The sequence below is a fragment of the Glossina fuscipes genome, unplaced genomic scaffold, assembly GCF_014805625.2.
Source record: "Glossina fuscipes isolate IAEA_lab_2018 unplaced genomic scaffold, Yale_Gfus_2 26, whole genome shotgun sequence".
Taxonomy (NCBI): Eukaryota; Metazoa; Arthropoda; class Insecta; order Diptera; family Glossinidae; genus Glossina; species Glossina fuscipes.
The window spans coordinates 3191000-3211741 of record NW_023998421.1 but is presented as its reverse complement, the minus strand read 5'-3'; the positions used below and the strand labels follow the sequence as shown (position 1 = coordinate 3211741).

The 20742-nt window shown below is 33.7% G+C and overlaps 2 protein-coding genes across 2 annotated transcripts; both read right to left on the bottom strand.

The window, feature by feature from the left end:
* Positions 1–13537: 13537 nt before the first annotated feature.
* On the bottom strand, positions 13538–17443 carry LOC119635526 (apolipoprotein D-like). Its single transcript, XM_038030355.1, has 6 exons — positions 17043–17443; positions 16795–16903; positions 14161–14291; positions 14014–14093; positions 13851–13949; positions 13538–13780 (listed from the first exon to the last, which is right to left on the bottom strand). Exons 1-6 carry the CDS (start codon positions 17063–17065, stop codon positions 13587–13589), a joined length of 636 nt encoding a protein of 211 aa, XP_037886283.1. The 5' UTR covers positions 17066–17443; the 3' UTR covers positions 13538–13586.
* A 1446-nt stretch (positions 17444–18889) lies between these two features.
* On the bottom strand, positions 18890–19931 carry LOC119635527 (apolipoprotein D-like). The gene is made up of 5 exons (XM_038030356.1): positions 19821–19931; positions 19573–19672; positions 19369–19499; positions 19227–19303; positions 18890–19155 (listed from the first exon to the last, which is right to left on the bottom strand). The coding sequence occupies exons 1-5, from the start codon at positions 19835–19837 to the stop codon at positions 18905–18907; spliced, it is 576 nt and encodes a 191-aa protein (XP_037886284.1). The 5' UTR covers positions 19838–19931; the 3' UTR covers positions 18890–18904.
* Between the last annotated feature and the right edge of the window lie 811 nt (positions 19932–20742).

Sequence of the window (20742 nt, the reverse complement as noted above, 5' to 3'; positions counted from 1 at the left end):
AGAGAAGACTGCAAAGTAATTAATTTTTGGCTCAAAAGACATTTTGCAGACTATGCGAAAATGATATGTACGCAACTGAATTTCTGGGTTTCACATCTGAAGTAGTGTTTTTTTACAGTTTGGAACCGTATGGTGAAGTTTTTTTCTGGACTTTAAAAAGAACGTAATTCAGTAGCCCTTGCAATGGTTGAGTTTTCTAAAGCTTTTGATACTGTCGATCACAATTTAGCTTGAGTATCCTTTTAGGTTCGGTCTCAGATCTGATTCGATGGATTGCTATCAACGCGTGGTTGCTGGCGTACCTTCCTCTGAATTAAAAATAATTGCTTCTGGTATCTCGTAGGGGTCCCTTATGGAGCTTGTTCTATTAAGCGCTTTTATAAGTGATAAGCTGCAGGGTGTTATTAATAAGTGCGCTCGACATGTTTTTTTATAAGCTTAAATATGGCAGTTGGATTCCGTCATTCATACATAGCTTAACAGAAATTTAGTATTTCCTCACAAGCTCCTTCGCAGTCGGACACCAGAATCCTCAAATCAGAAAATGTTGTTTGCTAAATTCGAACGGACGATGAATTACCATAAGTACTTATCATAATCAAGATCACAATCTTTGGCAACATTGTAAAGATGTGGAAGGTGCGTTGTGGACCACTCGGTATTAAAACGACTGTTAATCCCAAGAGGGTTAAAGTGGCTATTATCCAATCTATTATTTACATTTATTATCTTTAACCAATAATTGCGTCTGTATCTAAGCCTCGGTATCGTAGCGCTTATGGTATAGCGCTTATAGATGTCTATACGTTGTCGTTGCACGTAACAGTGCCATAAGAGACTTTATAGTCTTATTGACACATTAATATTAATCATAATAATCAATTATTGTTATTATTGTTTAATATTGTTATTGTCATTAATAATTACTCTTAGTATTTATTTATTTATTTACTTATTGACACTTTTGGAGCTTTTTTTTTATTATTTATTATTAATTAATAAAGTGAACTTAATAGGAACAAAAAAAAAAGAAATTTGCTGCAATTCATTCATTTTCGCGGATTCTTTTCACTCCGATTTGATTGCACAGAAATTATTTTGGCTCTAGTTTGATCGCATTTTCGATTGCATTTCGCTAACATTCGGCTAAGTTTTATTAAAATTTGATTGAAATCCTTTACTCTTGATTAAGTTGATTGACTTTGTTTAAATTTCGCTGCATATGATCGCATTTTATTGCGTCCAATTGAATTTTATATTTATTGCGGTTGACACTATTTCTTTTAATTGATTGGTTCCGACTGCTTGTCTTTCATCGAATAGATTGAATTCGCTTCAACTCATTGATTCTGATAGCATTTAACAGCGGGTAACTGGACTTGATCGAACACGATCAAGGAACTACATTGTGTTTAATTGCGTCGGATCGATCATATTTAGTTGGATGTGAGTTAACTCTCTGTTGTAAAAAACTGAGGTATTAATCTAAACCAGCATATAAGACATTTTTATATTATTTGTTTGCGTGTGTTTTCTTATTTCAATAGCCATACCAACTATTAACAATAACTCTTAACGCCATTAACGGTTTCCCAACAAATTTGCACTGCTTATCGTTTATTTATCTGTTTTAGATTTTGTGAAGATTGCAACTTTTTCCATTACGGATAAGTTATTTAACTAAGCTTGCCAAGTTGTGCCTTCGCTGCTATCCCAGGCGATCTTCATGGTATTAATTAACTTACCCAACCTCCCCTTTAGTGATAGACTTTTAAGAGCCTTGATCCAAGAAAAATAAGTAAATTCTGGTCCAATCCTTCACTCTTTCAAATTATTATAATATCGGTTAGTTTTTTTCTTTTTATTTTACTATTAATCTTTACCAGATAGATATTCTAGTCTAATGGCTTAACAAATTCAAATTAACCTCATACATAGAGTTCGGCCTAGGATGGGCATCTAATGAGTTAAACGTAAAGTCGATTCTTACGGTCTGTTGCTTAGTAGATGATTCATTCGATCCAAAGCGAAGAGGATGTGCGACTCTAGCGTATGTTTTTGTGCGAATATGATGGGCGGTGCCAGTCGCTTAAAAGACATCAGCTGACTTACTTCGAATACCATGTTTGCACTTCGCCCCAGTCTTTACGGTTCACAACGTCTCCTCGATGAGAGATAACAACAACATACATACTAAGAGAGAAACTAAAGAAAACACTTAATCTACGCTAAATCCACATAGATAGCTTAAAACTGCATGTAGCGTCAAAACAAGTGCAGCGATTTTGTTCGTTACCACTTTATATATAAGATTTATTTACATGCATTGTACAAGTGGCCTTTATTTTAACTGTACATAAAAATCGCGTCCTCGGTCGAGAAGCTTATCGCTGTTTCTACATCAAAAAAGTTTGAGATTTTAATTCTTTGTAAAGTTTTATTATCTAAAGATTAATCGGCTGAACAACTTTTGGATCGCTAACGTAGTAGTGTAAGCGGAGAAAGTTGAGTTCCTTGCGATTAAATTGTTTACATAAAGAGTTCAAAATCGATAGAGGTGGTCAGGTTCAGCCGACAAATAAAACTAAAGCCAATTGTTAGCTTAACGGAGTTATCGCCTTTTTACTTTCATACATACATTGAAACTTTTATTAATCGCCACAAAATTTGCTTTAAGTTCACCGAATTTTATCGATTTTGAATCTCCTCATTTGAATCCGAATTTGATTAAATTTCTTTGAATGGATTGCACTTGAGCTGAATTTTATGAAATACGTTCATAGTTGACTAAATTTTAGTTATTCTCATTGAAAATTGGTTGAACTTCACTAAACTGGAATAACGTTATTGAGTAGTATAGTATATAATAAACCACTTAAAGCATTTTTTAATGACTTACGCATCGTGACATGTTCTCTTGCCTCAGCATATATTCCACTATAGTCCACCTATTTTTCTATGTTTAATGACGAATTTATCTGAGATGAAGAATAGGTACACAAACAGGCAAATACAACTATCTTGTTCGCTTGTGTTCGAACAATCACATTTACATCTCAGAGTTTTCCCACAGGATTTAAAGATGTTTTAGGAAAATCTTCTGCTATATCTTTTTGCTTCTTTTGTTTTTGTTTTTCGGTTTTGCACTAGGCCTGTGATAACATTTACGTAATAGAAATTCTCGGAAAACTTTAAAACAAAATCACTCTAATATTCACATGAGATTGCGTGAGTGCGGAGAAAGAGATTTACTCTCGTCCCCATATGTCTTATTTAATATGCTATGCACGCTCTCCCACACTAAATATATATCTTTAAGTTATCTATCTGTAGCATGCATACTTAACCAATACACGTAAACTAAGTTTTAAACTTTTGCTTAGATTTCTTCTTTATAGGCACCACTACAACAATAGGGATGTGTTTGCTTTGTCACTCCGTTTATGAAATCATTAATCAACTGAGCGAATATTAAAATATTTATTGGTTTAAAATTTCTCTTAGGCCATTTAGAGTCAAATGCTTCAATAAAATAATAGGCATAAACAATGTTAAGGAGAATTAAGAGTTGATTTAAAATCAGCATAATTGCTTTACAGTCAAGTTCATGGTATGGAGACGTAGACGAAAATTGCAAAGAAGGAACAATTTTTTCGTTTAAAATCTTTGCAGTGTAGTTTCATTCTTTGAGTGGATATATAACCCGCATTCCTGGATACAGCTAATGTGAGCAAACCAAAAGGGGAAAAAATTGTTCTCATGAAAAATATAAAAAATATATGAAAAAGGGGAAATGGGGACCCAAGATTCGTTCTGCGACGAATAAAGTTTTCACACCCTTGTCAGACATTTTTTTATTCTCGAGCAACATGCTGTCATTGTCAGCTCGTTAATATGTTCGCTTTGCTAAGCCTGTCGTTGTTTGCCTTTGATTTTGTCATCTCTTAACTTTTTCAACAAAATTTTAACCGAAAGTTCTTAATCAATTAGATAACTTTCCAAACAAGTTTTACAACATGCTATGCATGTATGCAACCGCTGCATATGTGTTACGAGTGACTTTTGTAATTGTTGTTGTTGTTCTTGTTTCTGTTGTTGATCCAAATTATTTAGAATTTTCTGTATACGCTTTCAAGTGCAAACATCCTCAAATATGAACGTACGTACGATGAAGGTTATATTTGGATAAACTATTCGAGGGTATTTTTTCCCATCAACACCCACATCTAAACTTTTGCTCAATTTCACTTGCGTGACTTTACTAATGATGACATGGAATGTTATTTTATTTTCATTGGATGACAGTTTCCCTACTATCGCATTCGAATCCCGTCAAGTTTAGGAATAAAATGTATTTCAATATCAAATCCAGGATAGATTAGCAGTAGTGAACAGCAACTAATTAAGAAACTTATACGGACTGTTAAATATGCCTTTGATATTTATCCATTAATTGGTTTATGTGCTATGACACGGAAAACCTATTGTTGACAGGTGAGTAAGAACTAATTTGAACCGATAATTTCGTTCGCTTATCAACAAGGCAGACTTCGTTTACTGCTATCGAGCAAGCACGATGCGTTTTTAAGGAGAATCGCAATAACTTTGACAAAAACGCTGGATATGTCGCACCAGTATTTTTGTATAGCATAACCATTCGTCACCGGAAATCGTAGTAACCAACCAACGCTTTTAGTCAAACCATTCCCACTCGTGACAAATCGAGCACTACGCAAGCGACTGCCTCTTTAAGCGCTCAGAACTTCAAAGTTATTACTGGTTGCTTTACCACGTAATCCTCACTTAGTATCAAATAAAATTACGTTAATGACGTAAGCGAAAACAAGCTGCAATGGTAGCGAATCTTGACGCAAAAAACTGCTTGATTAATTCAAAACTCATATTGACGAAATACTTGATTGCTTAGTGAAAAGTTTTTTTGCATGTTGCTTACAGTGTGTGAAAGAGTGAAATCTTTTGAAAAATATCGCTCAATTATTGATAATTTGCGTCAACTACGTCAGCAAATAATATAAAGTATTCTCGGGCTATAATAGCAGTAGTATGAGAGTTCATCCCAATAACATTACTTGAAATCGCACAAAACACAAAATGTGTTGTGCGTACGTGAAAGAACCATTCATTTATTAAGCCCTACGCCACTAAGAGTAGGAGGTATATTGAATTTGTGCGGATGTATGCAACACCTAGAAAAACTTAGGACAGATGAAGTTTTTATTACATAGAAAGTGATTCTGAATTGATCGAAGCGTTTCTGTCCGTCCATCTGTCCATCCGTCCGTCTATCCGTCTTATGTTATTGTGCTTTTCGGATCCTATATAAGGCCTTATCTTGAAAAGACGCTGCATGAACACCTGTGTTAAGCGGAATAGTGTAAAGTATGTGTGTAATGTATTTACGGTGGGCCGTATTGCGCTATAGTGGTTACGTTGGGCAATAGAGTATCGAAAGAACATTTTGATGCAATAGCATAGATGCATGAATGAAATTAAATCATGGCGTACGATATAAATCGTAAAGTATTGTTTGTGATTTCGATTTTTTATGTGTTTTTATCTAAAAAAAAAAACAATACAAAAAAAAAAAAAACCAAAAGAAATGCCAATAATAAGTTTTAAACGGGCCGTCATGCCAAGTCTGCAATGCCCCGCAATAAAGAGTATGTTTTCTTTGCCTTAATCGCATATTTTCGCATAAACAAAAACAATTGCAATACTTGTAATGAACAGCTATACACTTGACATCTTAAAACAAGTGTCTAACTGTGAAATGGTAAATGCATTGAACTTTGCTGCCATCGAATAAAGAATATAATGTATGGTACTAACGTACATTCTTTGTCACTCTCTCTCTCTCTCTCTCTCTCTCTCTGCTCGCTTTCTCCCGCTGTCAAAGTATCGCCATATGATATGGCTGAAACATAACATACATACACCAACTGTAGAATACATTTATACTCGAGTAAATTTCATGGCACATGGCCAATGTCAATGTCTTAAAAATGTTTGCACACACGCACACATGCAAGCGATTGCGACGACTTGGAACCTTTTTTCCCATTTTTTTTGTTTTTTTTGCTTTTGCTTTTACTTAGTGCTTCTAATGCTTTGGCCTAACAACATATGGTTAAGTACATCTAGCATTAGCTAAGCTGGCGTCGGTTGCTCCCCTTACGAGATTTGTTAGAGGGTTACTTAGTTTTTTTCGCCTTTTTTTTCTCTCTCTCTCTCTCTCTCTCTTCTATGTATATGGTTATTGAATGTATATGTATTCGTGTACATATGTGTGTGTTTCACACAATAACGCTTATAAATAAAAAATGCATTCTGAACCAATAAAAACAAGTGTGGAAATCTAATAAAACACTTGATTTGAAAGGAACTTGAGATATGTTAAAAAAACAAAAAAAAACGAAGAAAATTCTTGAGAGAAAGATAAGATGAAAAATATGAAAAATAAAAAAGCAACTTTTACAACTGATGACGGCTGAGGGCGAACCTTTGACACCTTGAATACCGATATATATATATATATATATATATATATATTCACCCGATTGTATATTGAATTATAATTTTGGAAATTCTTATAAGTGTTTATTTATGGCACACGTGGCTTTTCTTTTAAAAGCTTGACATGTCAAGAAACCTGAAAAGAAACCGCAATTTTAATAATATTTGAAGATATCTTAATGCAAGATGTGCCTTCTTAGGGAAGAATAAGAAACCGTTTTACTCCTCCAGATGGTCCTTCTTCTGATCGCTTTTAACTCTTACTTTACTCTTGCTAAAGTTTTGCTCACCTAGATGGCACTTTTCTGCTAACAGTGGAACTGAAATATTTCGCTTACACTTAGAAATCGCTTTCAATCTCTTGTCATAAGAGCAATTGTTTTGCTCATCCAAATTGTACTGTTCTGCCAGCAATGGAATCGAACTGTTTAAATTACACTTAGGTCTCATGTGAAAACAAAACCTATTACAAACTAAGTATTGAAATGAATATATCAGTAAACTTAAGTTTGGAAAAAAAAAAAACAAGCAACTGAGCGTGTAGGCAATTTTATATATATATATATATATATATATATATATATATATATATATGTGTGTATATGTGTTTTCCTTTTTTTCCAATTGGCAAAAACAATATGCGATGTTAAGAGAAACCCTACGAGAGCAATGTATACTTTTTATTATATGTTTTTAAACAATAACAAATAAGGGAAATAGGAATCGGTATATTCAGCAAAACAGAAGAAAGAACTCTTAGATCTTACGTTATAAAAAAAACAAAAAAAAAAAAAAAGAAAGAAAAAAGAAATTAAATAAAAATTGAAAAATATATTCCACTTATTTGAGCAGTTATTTGCCAATATTTTTATTTCGCTTCTTCTCTCTGCCTCTTCATTATTCTCTGGCCCCGAAATATGAAGAATTTTGGCAATACGTTGACCTTTTTAAATATTAATTCATGTTGTGATTGCTTAGGGAATTTTATTTGACTTTTCATACTCTGGACACCAGAGATTGTTTCTCGACTTCCTTAGAAATAGAAAGGGAAATTCCAATCCCTTATTGTTATTCATTTGGTTGGCATCTTTTTTTTTCTTTGCTGCTTTTTTCCTTCGGTAAACTTGAGTAGAACTCATTTAAAATTAAACCACCATCAAAGGCCACAAAGTGACTTTCACTGTAGCAACAAGCAAACCACCGACCGACAACAACAAACGAATCACTGAAATTGTTATATTTCCCCTGTATATATATATGTATATATATATATATATATATATATATGGTAGAGGCGTACGTATATTGATTTAACTGGGAATTCAACCAGTGGTTAATGCCGCCGGGAATAGTTTTACTATTTTGTGGAAACTTCACACTTTGTTTTCTTTAAAAGCATCGCTATTGAACATTGAACGAGTGTCTAAATATACATTAACTAGAGTTTACAAATCTAAAGTTTCCAAGTCAATATAATGTCTGGATGGTAGCATTTCCTTCCTCCCGCATCGCCTCATCTTTATGGCTTTCGCCTTTTGTTTTGGTTTAGTGGTCTAAATGCATTTAATATATATACATAAATATATATATATATCAACTATACATGCATTTATACATGTATATGTGATAATAAAAGTGAAGGAGGAGTTCTGTTGTTGTGTGTGGGTGTTATAAGTGCAATCTTCTGAAAAGTTCTTTGTTTGCCTTTATTTTGTTCGAGTTTAATGTGAAAAACTAATAGTGATTGCAAAAGCCCAACCTACTTAATTTCTGGCTTTAGTTTATTGCTGTCGGTAATAAATGTTCAAATAAATGAGAAAAGTAATTAGAATGAACTATTAAGTAAATAATAACAATTAACTTTAATATTAAATAGGATACGTAACATTAAAAATTAAGGGAAATTTTTAAAGGCTTTTTTCTTTTTTTTTTTTTTTTTTTTTTTTTTCTTGAAGAGAAATTGTGTTCAAATCTTATACATACGGTAAGAGGATAGAAGTTTAGCGGACCAAAATCGCTTCTACTCTTCAATTCCTTTATTGGGAAAACGCATTGATCAACCCGGGCGCGGCAAAGAAGAATAATTTTTTTCTTTTTCATTTATTCACATCTTCTCTTATCGAATTTTATCATCTGATTGATCGAAAGGAACAAGATACTATCAATATATTGTTAGATGTAGCCATGCGATTGATAGGAATCAACCTAAAATATTGGTAATAGCTTTCAGATCAATCCCTTTTACATCTGATTATTACCTACCGGTCTTTGGTATTGAAAATCTTCTCCCAAGGCTGTATCTCAAACTTCAAATCAACGTTAGGTAATGTGGAGAATTTCGCCTGCGGTGACCATAGCTGACGGCGAATAAAACCTAGAACTTGATATGCAGCCATTCGTTAAGATTAGACTGGATATAAAAATTAATTCCGGGCCAGTTATAAAAATATTGCATTGAACATATTATTCTATGTTAAATGGACGTTTTATCCATGCTTCTGAGAAACATACTTGAATGCCTTGTTATAATGACAACACCGTTTGAGGGCATTCACGCAAACATTCATTTTTGGGTTATCCTCTTAAGAATGCATGCGCTGCCCAGGCGGAAAATAAGCTCTTGGCTTTTACATCTATCAAGCAGAAAGAGGAATAATTACTACATGCCAGTGAAGTGCCCCTGTCATTACTGCCCAGCTAGCCACCTCCAATGAAAATACTAAGAATATTTGCCTTTATGGGAAATGTTAATTATTAACGTAACCTATACCGTCACACTACACCGTGGTCGTCATTCATTTTTCATTCCCCGCTACGCGGTTTCGTAGGTAGCAGTTACGTTCAGATAGATCAGAAAATGCAAAATCTACCGTCTTTGGGCTTTTTTTGAATTAGACATGACTCTCATCGAAAGTCCCAAAAACTATGTTCCGCACACTTGGACGGGATAAATTACTTTGCTGCTGAAGATTAGAAATAGCAATTTCGAATAGGAAAGTGTTTGCATTTATAAGTATATGTGTACTTTAGGCGATATAGAGAGTATAAGGTGCAAAATTTTCATGTCGTTCGCGGATACTACGGAACCATGGAAATTGTATATTTTTATGAGTTGGTAGCACTATCATTGACATCTATACAGTGGGTTTGCAATTTATGAAAAAATTCTGCGTACTTTTTGATCACAATCTGCCCGTCTGTCCGGTTTTTTTCGTTATTATTGCTAAATATATCATATATAATAGTAATAGTAAATGAATTTAATCCCAATTTTCCACTAATCACAAATGTATTTATTTTGTGGCGTCTCAACTGTACTTATTGGGATAGAAGAAATGGAAAGCCAAGTCTGTCATGTCTTCATTTTTTGCTGGCGTTGGGGGGTCAATCTCAGTAAGTCGAACGACGCACAAAATCAAGTCAGTTTCCGTTCAATTTTCAAACTGCATTCTTGTTGCGAGTACAGTGCACGTAGCCACTTCCCCAACCCGTCAAAGTTGATAATCTTCTAAAGGCCCAACTACTTTTAATGATTTACCAACCAATTAATTTATTAAAGCAGGTAGCTTGTAACAAAAAGCTGAATGTTATCTGTACGATCAGTACTAGAAACTATTTTCTATGTTTCCTCTGTGTCCTCTGTGTTATTGTAGTGCATTCTTTATGATGCCGACACATTTTGATTTATATTCATAAATATATATTTATAATATTCGCATATGCAAATGCAATGAAAATGTACTAAAGGTACACTGGTGAACATGCACACATGCACACATGCACACATGCACACACACGGCGAAACATATCGCAAAAAAAGAGAGATATATGAATTTTATATAAAATATAGATAAATATACAGTAGATATTGTATATTGTACGTATGAGTTATGGTAGATTTGGAAAAACGGATTTGCAAAATGAAATACACCCACACGCTATACACTTACGTCTAATGTAAAGAGGAAGCAAACGCACGCCAAAACATTGCTGTACACATTTGCACAAAACACATGATATATACAATCTTCAAAAACTAGTTTAGTTCGTTTTTATTTCTGTATAAATGCAATGCGCACCGCACGTACACTAAAATATCACTTGCAACAAGGACTTCTTACAATAACTATAGCATTGTAAACAAAACTTAACAATACCATACAAACAAAGGCTGAGTGGTGATGGTCTCTTCTTTCCCCCCCCTGGCGTTGAGAAGTATAGCATTGGAAATCTTTTTTTTTTTTTTTTTTTTTTTTTTTTTAGGTTTTTACATTTGTTTTTGTGTTCACGGGTTTTATGTTCATTTATTTGTTGATCTCTTTTATGCCAAAGCAAAGAGAAAAACTGTTACGCTAGATACGTGAATATTTTTCATAATACAATTTCTTCTTCTTCGACCATTTTTTTTTTTTTCTTCTTCTGCTTGACACAATGTTAGCCAGTTATAAAGCTTTCTCTATATGTGTCGCGTTTTCACATAAGTTTTTCGTTTTTTCTTTTTTTTTTCACTTTTTTTATTTTAAAGAAATACAATTGCTATTTGTGTCGGGCCCCAGCAGTGCTACAGTGTCATATTACATTGCGCTTGGCTGGTTATGATACCATAAGGATGTCCTCTACTGCCATCCATACCATATATAAGTAACGCATTGCATTGCATTGCATAGCACATACTGCCTGTCTCCTCCATATGTATGTATGTATGTATGTATGTAAGTATGTATGTATTTATGTATGTATGTATATACTTTTGTATTATTTCTTTTGTCCATAGCTTGCTTTTTGCTTTTACTCCTTAAAAGTTGACACCACTACGTTTCATTTTTGCTTCTTTTGCTTTTTATTTATTATGTTTACACTATGTTTGTGCGCTTTTTTACATTTCATGCTTGCTGCTCTCACAAATTTATTTTTGTTTTATCATTTATTATATAGATATAAATATATTCTTTCACTGCTTTATGAAGAATGAAGAACAATGATAATAACACATAACATTTCTTTTCGTATAAGCATTTGTTTTATTTCACATGATTTGTGCTCGCAAAAATAATACATTACACAAAATCAGAACGAAATGAAATTAAAGTAACGAACTTACAAAAACTTTCCTGCTTTTCGAAAGGATATTAAAGTAAAAGCTTTAAATGTATTTATTCTTGTCGTTTGCGTTCAACAAAATTTATTTACTTAATAAACTCATTTAACTGATTGTCACGTATGCGCGCACACATGAATCGGCTATGAACAAGCGCTGCTTAAATGGATGCTCTTTTTTCTTTGTTTTGTTTTCTCGCTGCTTCTGTGTAATGCAATTGACATTAAGTGATTGATCATTTTCTACCATATTATTATTGTTATTCATCATGTCAGCCATTCAGTTAACAGAACCAAGCCAGCCACTCAGTCAACTCTCCGTCTGCCAGTACGTATACGGTACGGGCGGCTTGGCTTGGCTTTGCTGGGTGTACGTCTCTTATGAAAACCTTCGTATACCTTACCCTCCCGTGGTTGTTTCATATTGAAAAGCATATTTATGCTTGTAATTATATATTAATATACTTGACAAGAGGGATGTATTTGGCCGTATGTAAGTTAAATTTTTTATGTATTACTTTAAATGGAAGAAAGACGACTACCTTAAAGAAGAAGAAAGCTGGAGAAACAGGTTCTAAGACTAAAGTGTTAAAGCCATAGCATCTAAAGCCACTGCTAATAAGTTGTTTGTCGAGATCCTTTGTCTAATCGGTTGCTTAGGCAGATGAAAGCAGATGCCTACTTTTAGTAGTTACTTGAAAAAAAATTTGTTTCATTAAATTACGATCTTCCAAAGGGTCCTTTTTAGATTTGGTATTATTGGCTATGTTTACGAGCGCTAATATAAGAGTTTCTTACTTGCTAAGCTTACTTTTGAATTCGCTATGCCTCAGTATGTAGGCAATTTTTAAGCTGTTGTTCTCAGTTACAGATCACGGATACCTGCCGTCTCTCCTGTGCACAAAATGAGTAATTTTGAGCAGAACCGACGAGCGTACAAACTCTACGCTTCACAGACTTCTTAGAAAAGTGGCATGATCTCAAAAAAAAAAGGAAGTATAAAAATGTCTGACAACTTCTAGTTTAATCTTTTTTCCTGTATATGTCCCACGTGAAACCTGCCGACAATTCCAACAATAATTGAAAAGTGATTAACAACATTGTGTCTTGCCGTCGCTGGCATTATCGGCTGAAAAATTTTGCTTTGCTTGGGCTGCAAGCCTACAACATCTTATGTCTCAAGTAGGATTGACAAAGCATCCTTTCTTTTACAATATATAACAAATATAAAAGCTAACAAACTATAAAAGACGCAGCTTTAGACAAGCCCGTTGTCTACACGTGCTATTAGCACAATTTATCGGCACATTTCGGTTTCGTATTTACAGACTAGAAAATAATTGTGTAGCTAAAGCTTATCAAAAGTCAAAATCAGCACCCATAACACTTCATTTTCCACGGCTACTTGCAATATTCCCCTAAAACAACGTAAATATCCAATTTTGTCAACTTCTACCTAAGATATCCCGGTTAGAATTGGTTCTCTGTTTTGTAGTCTTCCAAGAAGCACGTTACTCGACCCGAGTTATTTCACAAGCCGGTCAAATATTTTCTGAAGAAATATTACGAGAAAGTTTGAATAGACTGAAGATGTTTGCAAAGGACCCAATGCGCCTTACGGAGGTTGGTGTCCAGCTTGGCAAGTTGAACCTGCCAGACCAAGTTGAACTTTAAAATAACAAAAAAGCATATAGAGACCCTCTACAAACGGGGTTCTTCCTTGAATATCTTAATATTAGAATTCAAAATATCGAAAATTTTTCTCTTTGAGAACTGAAGAACTTTCTCCAAGAGACATATAAGACTAACTAAACGGTTATTGAAGATAAGAATGGTAGTTACTGTGTTTTGGCGTCAAGAAAATTGATCGATCCAAATTGATTTTAATTTGCATAAGTAAATACATAGTTGATGATCATTAGATAAATGCGTCTAAGAAGACGCATTAACCAATCTCAGGGTCTACTTAACACGCTAACAGTTCTATCGGTAAGATTTAATTCCACATCAGTCTCATCATCGGGGCAATTAGTTTGACCCATTGATACTAAAAACTTAACCGAAACATCGTTATTACTCATTACTCTTTGAGCTTTTTTAATAGCATCCATATCCGGCTGGCGCTGACGAGTGAGTATCCAAACCATTTCTAAAATTTATAATTTATTTGTGAATTATTTATATATGAGCAGGCAAAACTTTCCGTACATATTACATACCTGTGTGCATTAACGAAGTAAAATTTTTACAACTATATACCACAGACCAGTTATCATAATCGGTACCTAATATTATATAATCCGAGCTGTGAAAGTTTACTAAAAATTTTTATATTCTCAAACTTTTACTCATACATCTCTTTAATACAACTTGAATACAAACTGTTCATATGGTTTAATTTAAGCAATCCCTCTGAACCTTCCATCTGAGCTGTTGTACTATACTCGTTGGTATAGTTAGTTCTGAAGTGACAAGAAAAATATGTATAAAAATTTCTCTTAAATATATTTTCTATTTATTTGATCTCACAATTCGAAATAAGACGACGTATTAATAGTTATTAAACCGTTCTTTTCATTCTCATAAGTGTGATGCAGACACTTGATTCCTGTATACCATGTGTAGGGGTATGTCAGATACGCATACCATTTACCCATATACTTGCAAAGAAAGATTCAAAGAAAACACTTAAGTGATAAAATTCAGCAGCCTTCCCACACACAATATTATATAACATTGAAATTTATTTTTCGGCTTAAGATTTTTTTTTTTCTTTTATAGGAAACGTGGCGAAAATTAAAAAAGATCAAAATGACGTACTTGGTAATCAACTTTTCTCTGTTATTGTTACACTGTAAGGGTACGATTTAACCGATTTAGCCCGACTTCGATTCGCAATTTGCGTACAAGACTTACCGGCGACTATCAAGCGCCATCCTGTTCTTAGCTTCAACTCGAACGACACTTGAGGAACACGCATCACTAATTACAATCCTATACATTTTATATTGGACACGCTTTGCTAATTTTCCCTTGCATTGTATAGATACTGTTGTAAAATTGTTTTATCACTATTTGTTTGCTAAAACGTATAATTTTGTCGTGTTATTTCTCTGTTAGAATTTCGCTGCGATTATGACATGCACAGAGGTAATAAAGTAATAAAATATATATATAATAAGTGTCGCAGTGTGCGAATTCTTGTAATAAGCTAAACGAGTAAAAAATTGTTTGTTGGATACGCACTGACCGAACAAAGAAAGATCGCACACTTTTGTGAAATTTATCCTACCAAACCTAAAATACATGTCAGAGAATGCTTCTAGCAAGGAAAATTGCAAGTCTTCAATTCTTCTACTCAAACGTATAAAAAGAAGACTTAGATGGAAATCGTTATGCGAGCGGCAGGCAAAATGTTTGCCAAATATATTATGCTGGCAGGTAGGTAGGTTGGCAAATGCATAGATGGACAGACGGACAGACGGACGGACAGGTGGACGTGTGTAGATTAATACACAATTTAATACTCACCAAGAAGGTCTCGGAAATCTCCTCTTGTGTGTTGCAAGCGTTTTGAAAAAATGAATATAGTTTTAAACTCCGGTAGTGGAGATAAGAAAGTAAATGTGTCTTCCCCAAAACTTAAATAGAGGCAAGACATAATCTCATGTCGTTAATATTTTCATCATTTTATATTCACATGCAGTGGCATTTAGGTCTGAAAGCGTTGTCTCAGTTACATGATGCAACATTTACTATGAACAGTAGTCTATAATTGCAAGCAACTGAGGCAATAGATATCACCTGTTGATTAAGCACTTAAGCAAAGGTATGTAATTAGCATAAAATGCTACACGAACAAGTTCTTGGCGGGGAATGTGCACCAGCCATGAATATGCTCACAGTCGCTTGCAATTAAACACAGAACGAGCAAATTCGTTAAGAAATTTATCGTGATCAAGTAAGATTTTTTTTTTTTTATATGAATCCAACGCCAATGCTAAACGTGTACTTTAAAAGGTGAACATTTTAAAAGAGACTCCGATGGTTGGGACTCATTGCTAAAGATGTCCTTCACTCAGACATTGATTCAATGGCGAATACATCTACTTCTGGTTGGGGCGTGAGAAAGCGAATTCTTTCTTTATCGTTTGTCAGGCTTTATCAAAAAGTAAATATGTAGACATTGCCGTGGCGCAATCTTCCCAAACGGAATAACTCAACGGAAATACATGAGTTGAGAACAGTACGTTAGTGATAACACAAAAGTTGTGAAACTTCTGTCTTAATTTTCCAGTCGATAAGATTTACTTCACTTGCGAAATAGAGAGCTTATACATTTTTGGTCAGTGTAAGGGAATAATTTAGAAATATTCAACAGAATATCTTTGCGTCTTAATACAATTGTCAAATTTGCGAGCATTGAAAATTGGCGGAAACGTTTATTTCATGTTTAAAATAGATATGATTCGTCCATTAGTGCAACCACAATAACTCAAAAGCTGAACCAGATTTTAAGGGAACAAAAATTTGAGCTTATTATTATTCAGAAATTGAAATTTCCCAAACCGAACCGAACCGAACCATTACCGTTACCTTTTAAAAGAAAATTAAAAGAATCGAATATGAAGGCATCATTTATATTTCCACCTTTAGCCATCACGTTGACCGACCTTTAAATTTTCCATTCGAAAATGTCACACTATTGACTTGGTCAGAATATTTATGTCGTTCGCAGTGAGTTGAAAATATTAACTCAATGAAAAACTGGTGAAAATTTTCGGGCAATGATCGTTCAACTTGCTTTCACTTTTGGTTATGAAAATCCATTCTTTACCACTGTGAAAAGCTGATTTTTACTGGCAGCTGTCGTTCGCTCAGTAACGAAAGTCGTAAAGGTCGCTCAAAATTAGAAAATAGTGATAGTGTGCTGTGCTAATAATCCACGATCGACATGTGCCATACTCTGAGATTGAGACAACCTTAGGCATTACTTTCATCAGTGTTTATAAATATGTTTTATATTTCATTTGGCCATGGAAACGGCTTTTCCTCATTGGATTCCGTATAATAAATATGCTATGCAGACTTGTACCTGACCTGTAAGGCTTCTTCTTTTTCTTAGTTTCATCAATAATTTGTACATGTGTTGTTGCTACTCACCTTATTCACATCGAAGTCTTTCATAATTTCAACATTTTGGCAACTTTTCGGAAACGGTATTTGACCAAATATAAGAGCATTCGTGAATAAACAGAACAAAAGCGAAATTCTGAAAATAATGCATTTTTTTGATATCTTTTTAATCATTTTTGTTGCATTTAAAAGTTTTTTTTATAAATTTTCTAAAGGCATTCGTTCATTACTATTTAGTAAATAAAAGAAATGGATTTATTTTCAAACTCTCTCACCTCACGTTCATCAACATATTCATTTTTGTAATATTTAATTTTCTTTTCTCTCTCTATTTCTCTCTCTCCTACACACCCTCTTTTTCTGTCTTCTTCACACTCACTTTTGATTTGAAAAGTTTTATTAATTAAATTAAAACCCACGTTACGTGTGCTGCACGTATGCATTCAAAGTGTGTTTTAACTTTTGAAAAAGATTTTTTTAAATTTTTTTTATTTTATTTATATACACATTTTTTTAGAATATTTTTTTTTTCCCATTAGTTTTCCATTCTAAATTTTATTACAGTTGTTCCACGTAGAGAGCTGACGATGATGATGATGACTGTGTAAATGCTAAAAACACTTTGTTCGAAACACAAATATTGCCCTCAAGTTTTATAGATGAAGGAACTTTTTTTTTTTTTTTTTTTTTAATGATTTTTGTAAAACAAAATTTCAAATTAAAGCAAAAGTTCGTTTTAGTCTGTGCGTGCGTTACTGCGATGTGATAAAATGCTTTGCTATTAAAAAAATAAAATTAATTAATAAAATATAAATAAAGAATAAAATCAATGCTTGTTGTCATGGTTTGTAGATTTTGATTTAACAGATTTTTTTGTTTAATTAATGAATAGGGAAACGCTACAAAAATTTTCATATTTCGGAATTTGATTTACAGTTAAGGTCACTGGTCTTTTACTAATACGTCCTTGTGATATATGAGTATTTACACTCCACGCTTTCCACTTGATTCACTAAATCATATCGTGTGTAACGGTTGCTTGTTACTCCTGAAAAGACTGCTTTCAAATCAGGCCAAATCGGTCGAAGGACACCGACCCGTTGCCACCTAATCTGAGAAAATGTCTGTTTTTCAAAAGGAATAAAAAATTGGTTTTTTCATAAACTATAGCAGACTCAAATGCTCAAAAATTTGAACGCAAATTCTATGAGCAATGTTTTAGTACCAGCATGAAAATGAAAAGATTTACACCGCCTGCCCAATAATATAGTGCATCAAAATTTAATTTTTGCAATACCTTTAGAAACAAGTAGAAACAAGCTGTAAAACCCGGTTCGTTTACTCGTCTGTCCGTCTGTCCGTTTGCCCGACTGTATAACAATCTTCCGTTAGCGAAAATGAAAATATCGCCCACAAATTTGCAAAAGGAGTAAGCCAAAAATTCCAAAGGAACACGGCTGCAAGGCCCACACGCCTATGCAACAAAAAGTTTTACATTGAAAATAGAAAAAATCAGCCGCGCCCACTCCTCAATTTAGTTTTTTTTCGTAAGCCGGCTCTTTTTGCACATATAACGGAAGTTATTTACTATCGAAACTTACACAAAGTCAACAAAGGCCTGCTGTTGGCACAGATTGGCTTATCTTCACCTGTATCAGACTGTTTCTTAAAGCAACAATTTGTTAGCTTTTAGATGTCGATTGCTATAAGCGTAAAAAATGGAAGGAGATTAACGATAAAAAGTATAGATGCACTCAAAAGATCGACAATAGATTTAAGTCAATTCATCTTCACGCGGTTTCCCTTTTAATCAATTTTTTGTCGTTTTCTCCAAATCTCATCTTATTTCCCAGGGGGCTGAAAACGAAAGAAATATTTTAAAATAATCGCTTAGATAACCCCAGCTTAGATCGAAGCCTACAAAGCTAGCAAGCAGAACACACAACTGAATGCATTCTGAAGTAAATCAATCTCGGCGTTAAAATCCAATGTCTTGCGTATGAAACAGGGAAAAAGATTATCCTAGATGCAAGTTAATAACATCTGTTTTAATATTTTTTCTATAAATCTTTTATTTTCTTTCCAAGAAATGTTTACATTATTTTACTTTAATTAACTCCTTTTGGAAAAAAACAATTTAAAGAGTTTTGTATTGGTTAGCAAGGCAATTACGTTGATCAATGGGGAACAAGGCGTTGGTGGGGAAGTGATGTTCCTTGACGATTTCTTCAGCAGCATGAACATATTCGGCTTGAGGTACACGTTCACGGGTCAAGATCCAGAGCATTTCAGTGTGAGCGGGCTTATCGAATTCCATGCAGTTGTAGATGACAGCATAGTGTTCGTAATCAGTACCCAAAACAAAGTAGTTGGGTTGGTTGGGGTATTCTAAGAGAACAGGAACGAAATCACGTCAGTCAGTAAAATATTTAAGCGAAAATTTTATTGTTTTTAGTTACCTTGGTTGAAAGTCATGGCGAATTTAGCGGGAGCAGCATAACGAGCAGAAGTCTTGTAGGTATCGAAAGAACCAGTCCTTGAAATTGAAAGAAATATTTTATTAAAAACCGTGTGAGTTCCTGAAGTGTTATGAACACATACTTAGTGTAGTAGCTGGAGCTCTTCATTTCAACGATATTGTCACCTTTCTTTTCATAGACTTCAGTTTGGCATTTTTGTTCGGCATTGTGAACAGCGGGATAGCCAGAGTAGACATACCAGGTACCCATGAACTAAAATAACATTTTTACTCATTGTTATTTCCTGTTATTAAAAAATAAAAGTTTATTTTTTTTTGTCAATTACTTTATCCAAGTTGAAGTTTTCAACAACTTTAACGTTGGTGCATTCTCTAAGGAAGGGAATACCCCAGGCACTGCTTACGCAAACAACCAACAACAAAGCACTGCAAAAAGTGTAAAGCAAAATAATTTTTATTAAAAAAAAAAAAAAAAACAATCAGGATATCTTTCGTTTATATATATATATATATATATATATATATATATTTTTTTTTTTTTGTTATTATTTTCGGTTTGGAAGCGAACGCTTACCTAAGACGACCCAACATTTTTGTTTTAGTTTTGATTTTTTCAGCTGTAATCACTGTAAATGTTACTGCAAATTGACGAAGTTTTCAAGCAATTGCGGTTGTTTTTATAGCAAAAAGTTTTCTACAAAAATTATCTAAAAATCATTAAAAGCACAAATTTTATAGCTCGATGGGCTAGAAAAATCGTGTATTTAGTAAAATTAAGTTTTCAATAATTGCCTTAGTTACTGAACTCGAAATGGTCATAAAATGCAATTCAACATTTTTTTACGGTTATTAATGTTGTTGTTACTGACGATGATAGCAATATACTTTTATGATCACGAATATGTCAAGGCGATGGCTTATACATAAGTTAGTAACCTTTCTTTATCACTTTATGCGCTTTAACCTATGCAGAGTATTTGTTTCAATACATAATTTTTATTACGTTTTTGAAATATTTTGCTTTGACAAAAGCATATTTCTTTACAGCAAGTCGTAAAAAATTATCTTTGAGCAAATATATATAAAAATCTCTTTTTTTCTCTGTATCATATAAAGTCTCTGGCTTCTGGGCGCAGAGCGTCTAAAAAACAACATCGAATTGTATTAGGAGTAACAAAGGGTTTCGCTGCCTATTTTAATCTTTTCAATTATGGGTAAAACCTTAAACATGGCTGAGAGCCAAACAAGAAAAATTGTAGTCCCACCTAAGAAAAAAACGCTGTGGATTTTCTAATGATGACCATGTATCTGTGCTACAAATTTTTCAAATTTCGACAGAGATAAAGCTTTGTTCCGTTATGTGGTTAGCAATTCAAAATTTACATTCAGCAGCCGGTATACTTTATATTTTAAAGTTTCATCAGAATTTGGCAAGAAGGAATCATTGCCTTCCAAAGCAGGACTTTAGACTAGTATAGCATTCATTTTAGTCTTAG

What these genes read in the sequence shown, in the direction of transcription:
- LOC119635526 (XM_038030355.1), bottom strand. Translation starts at nt 17,065, where the DNA reads ATGAATATGTTGATGAACGTGAG. An exon ending in AAGACTTCGATGTGAATAAG is followed by an intron (nt 14,292 to 16,794) that starts GTGAGTAGCAAC and finishes TTTCTTTGCAAG; the next exon opens with TATATGGGTAAATGGTATGC. An exon ending in ACGTCGTCTTATTTCGAATT is followed by an intron (nt 14,094 to 14,160) that starts GTGAGATCAAAT and finishes TTGTCACTTCAG; the next exon opens with AACTAACTATACCAACGAGT.
- LOC119635527 (XM_038030356.1), bottom strand. An exon ending in AAAACTTCAACTTGGATAAA is followed by an intron (nt 19,500 to 19,572) that starts GTAATTGACAAA and finishes ATGTTATTTTAG; the next exon opens with TTCATGGGTACCTGGTATGT. An exon ending in AGCTCCAGCTACTACACTAA is followed by an intron (nt 19,304 to 19,368) that starts GTATGTGTTCAT and finishes TTCAATTTCAAG; the next exon opens with GACTGGTTCTTTCGATACCT.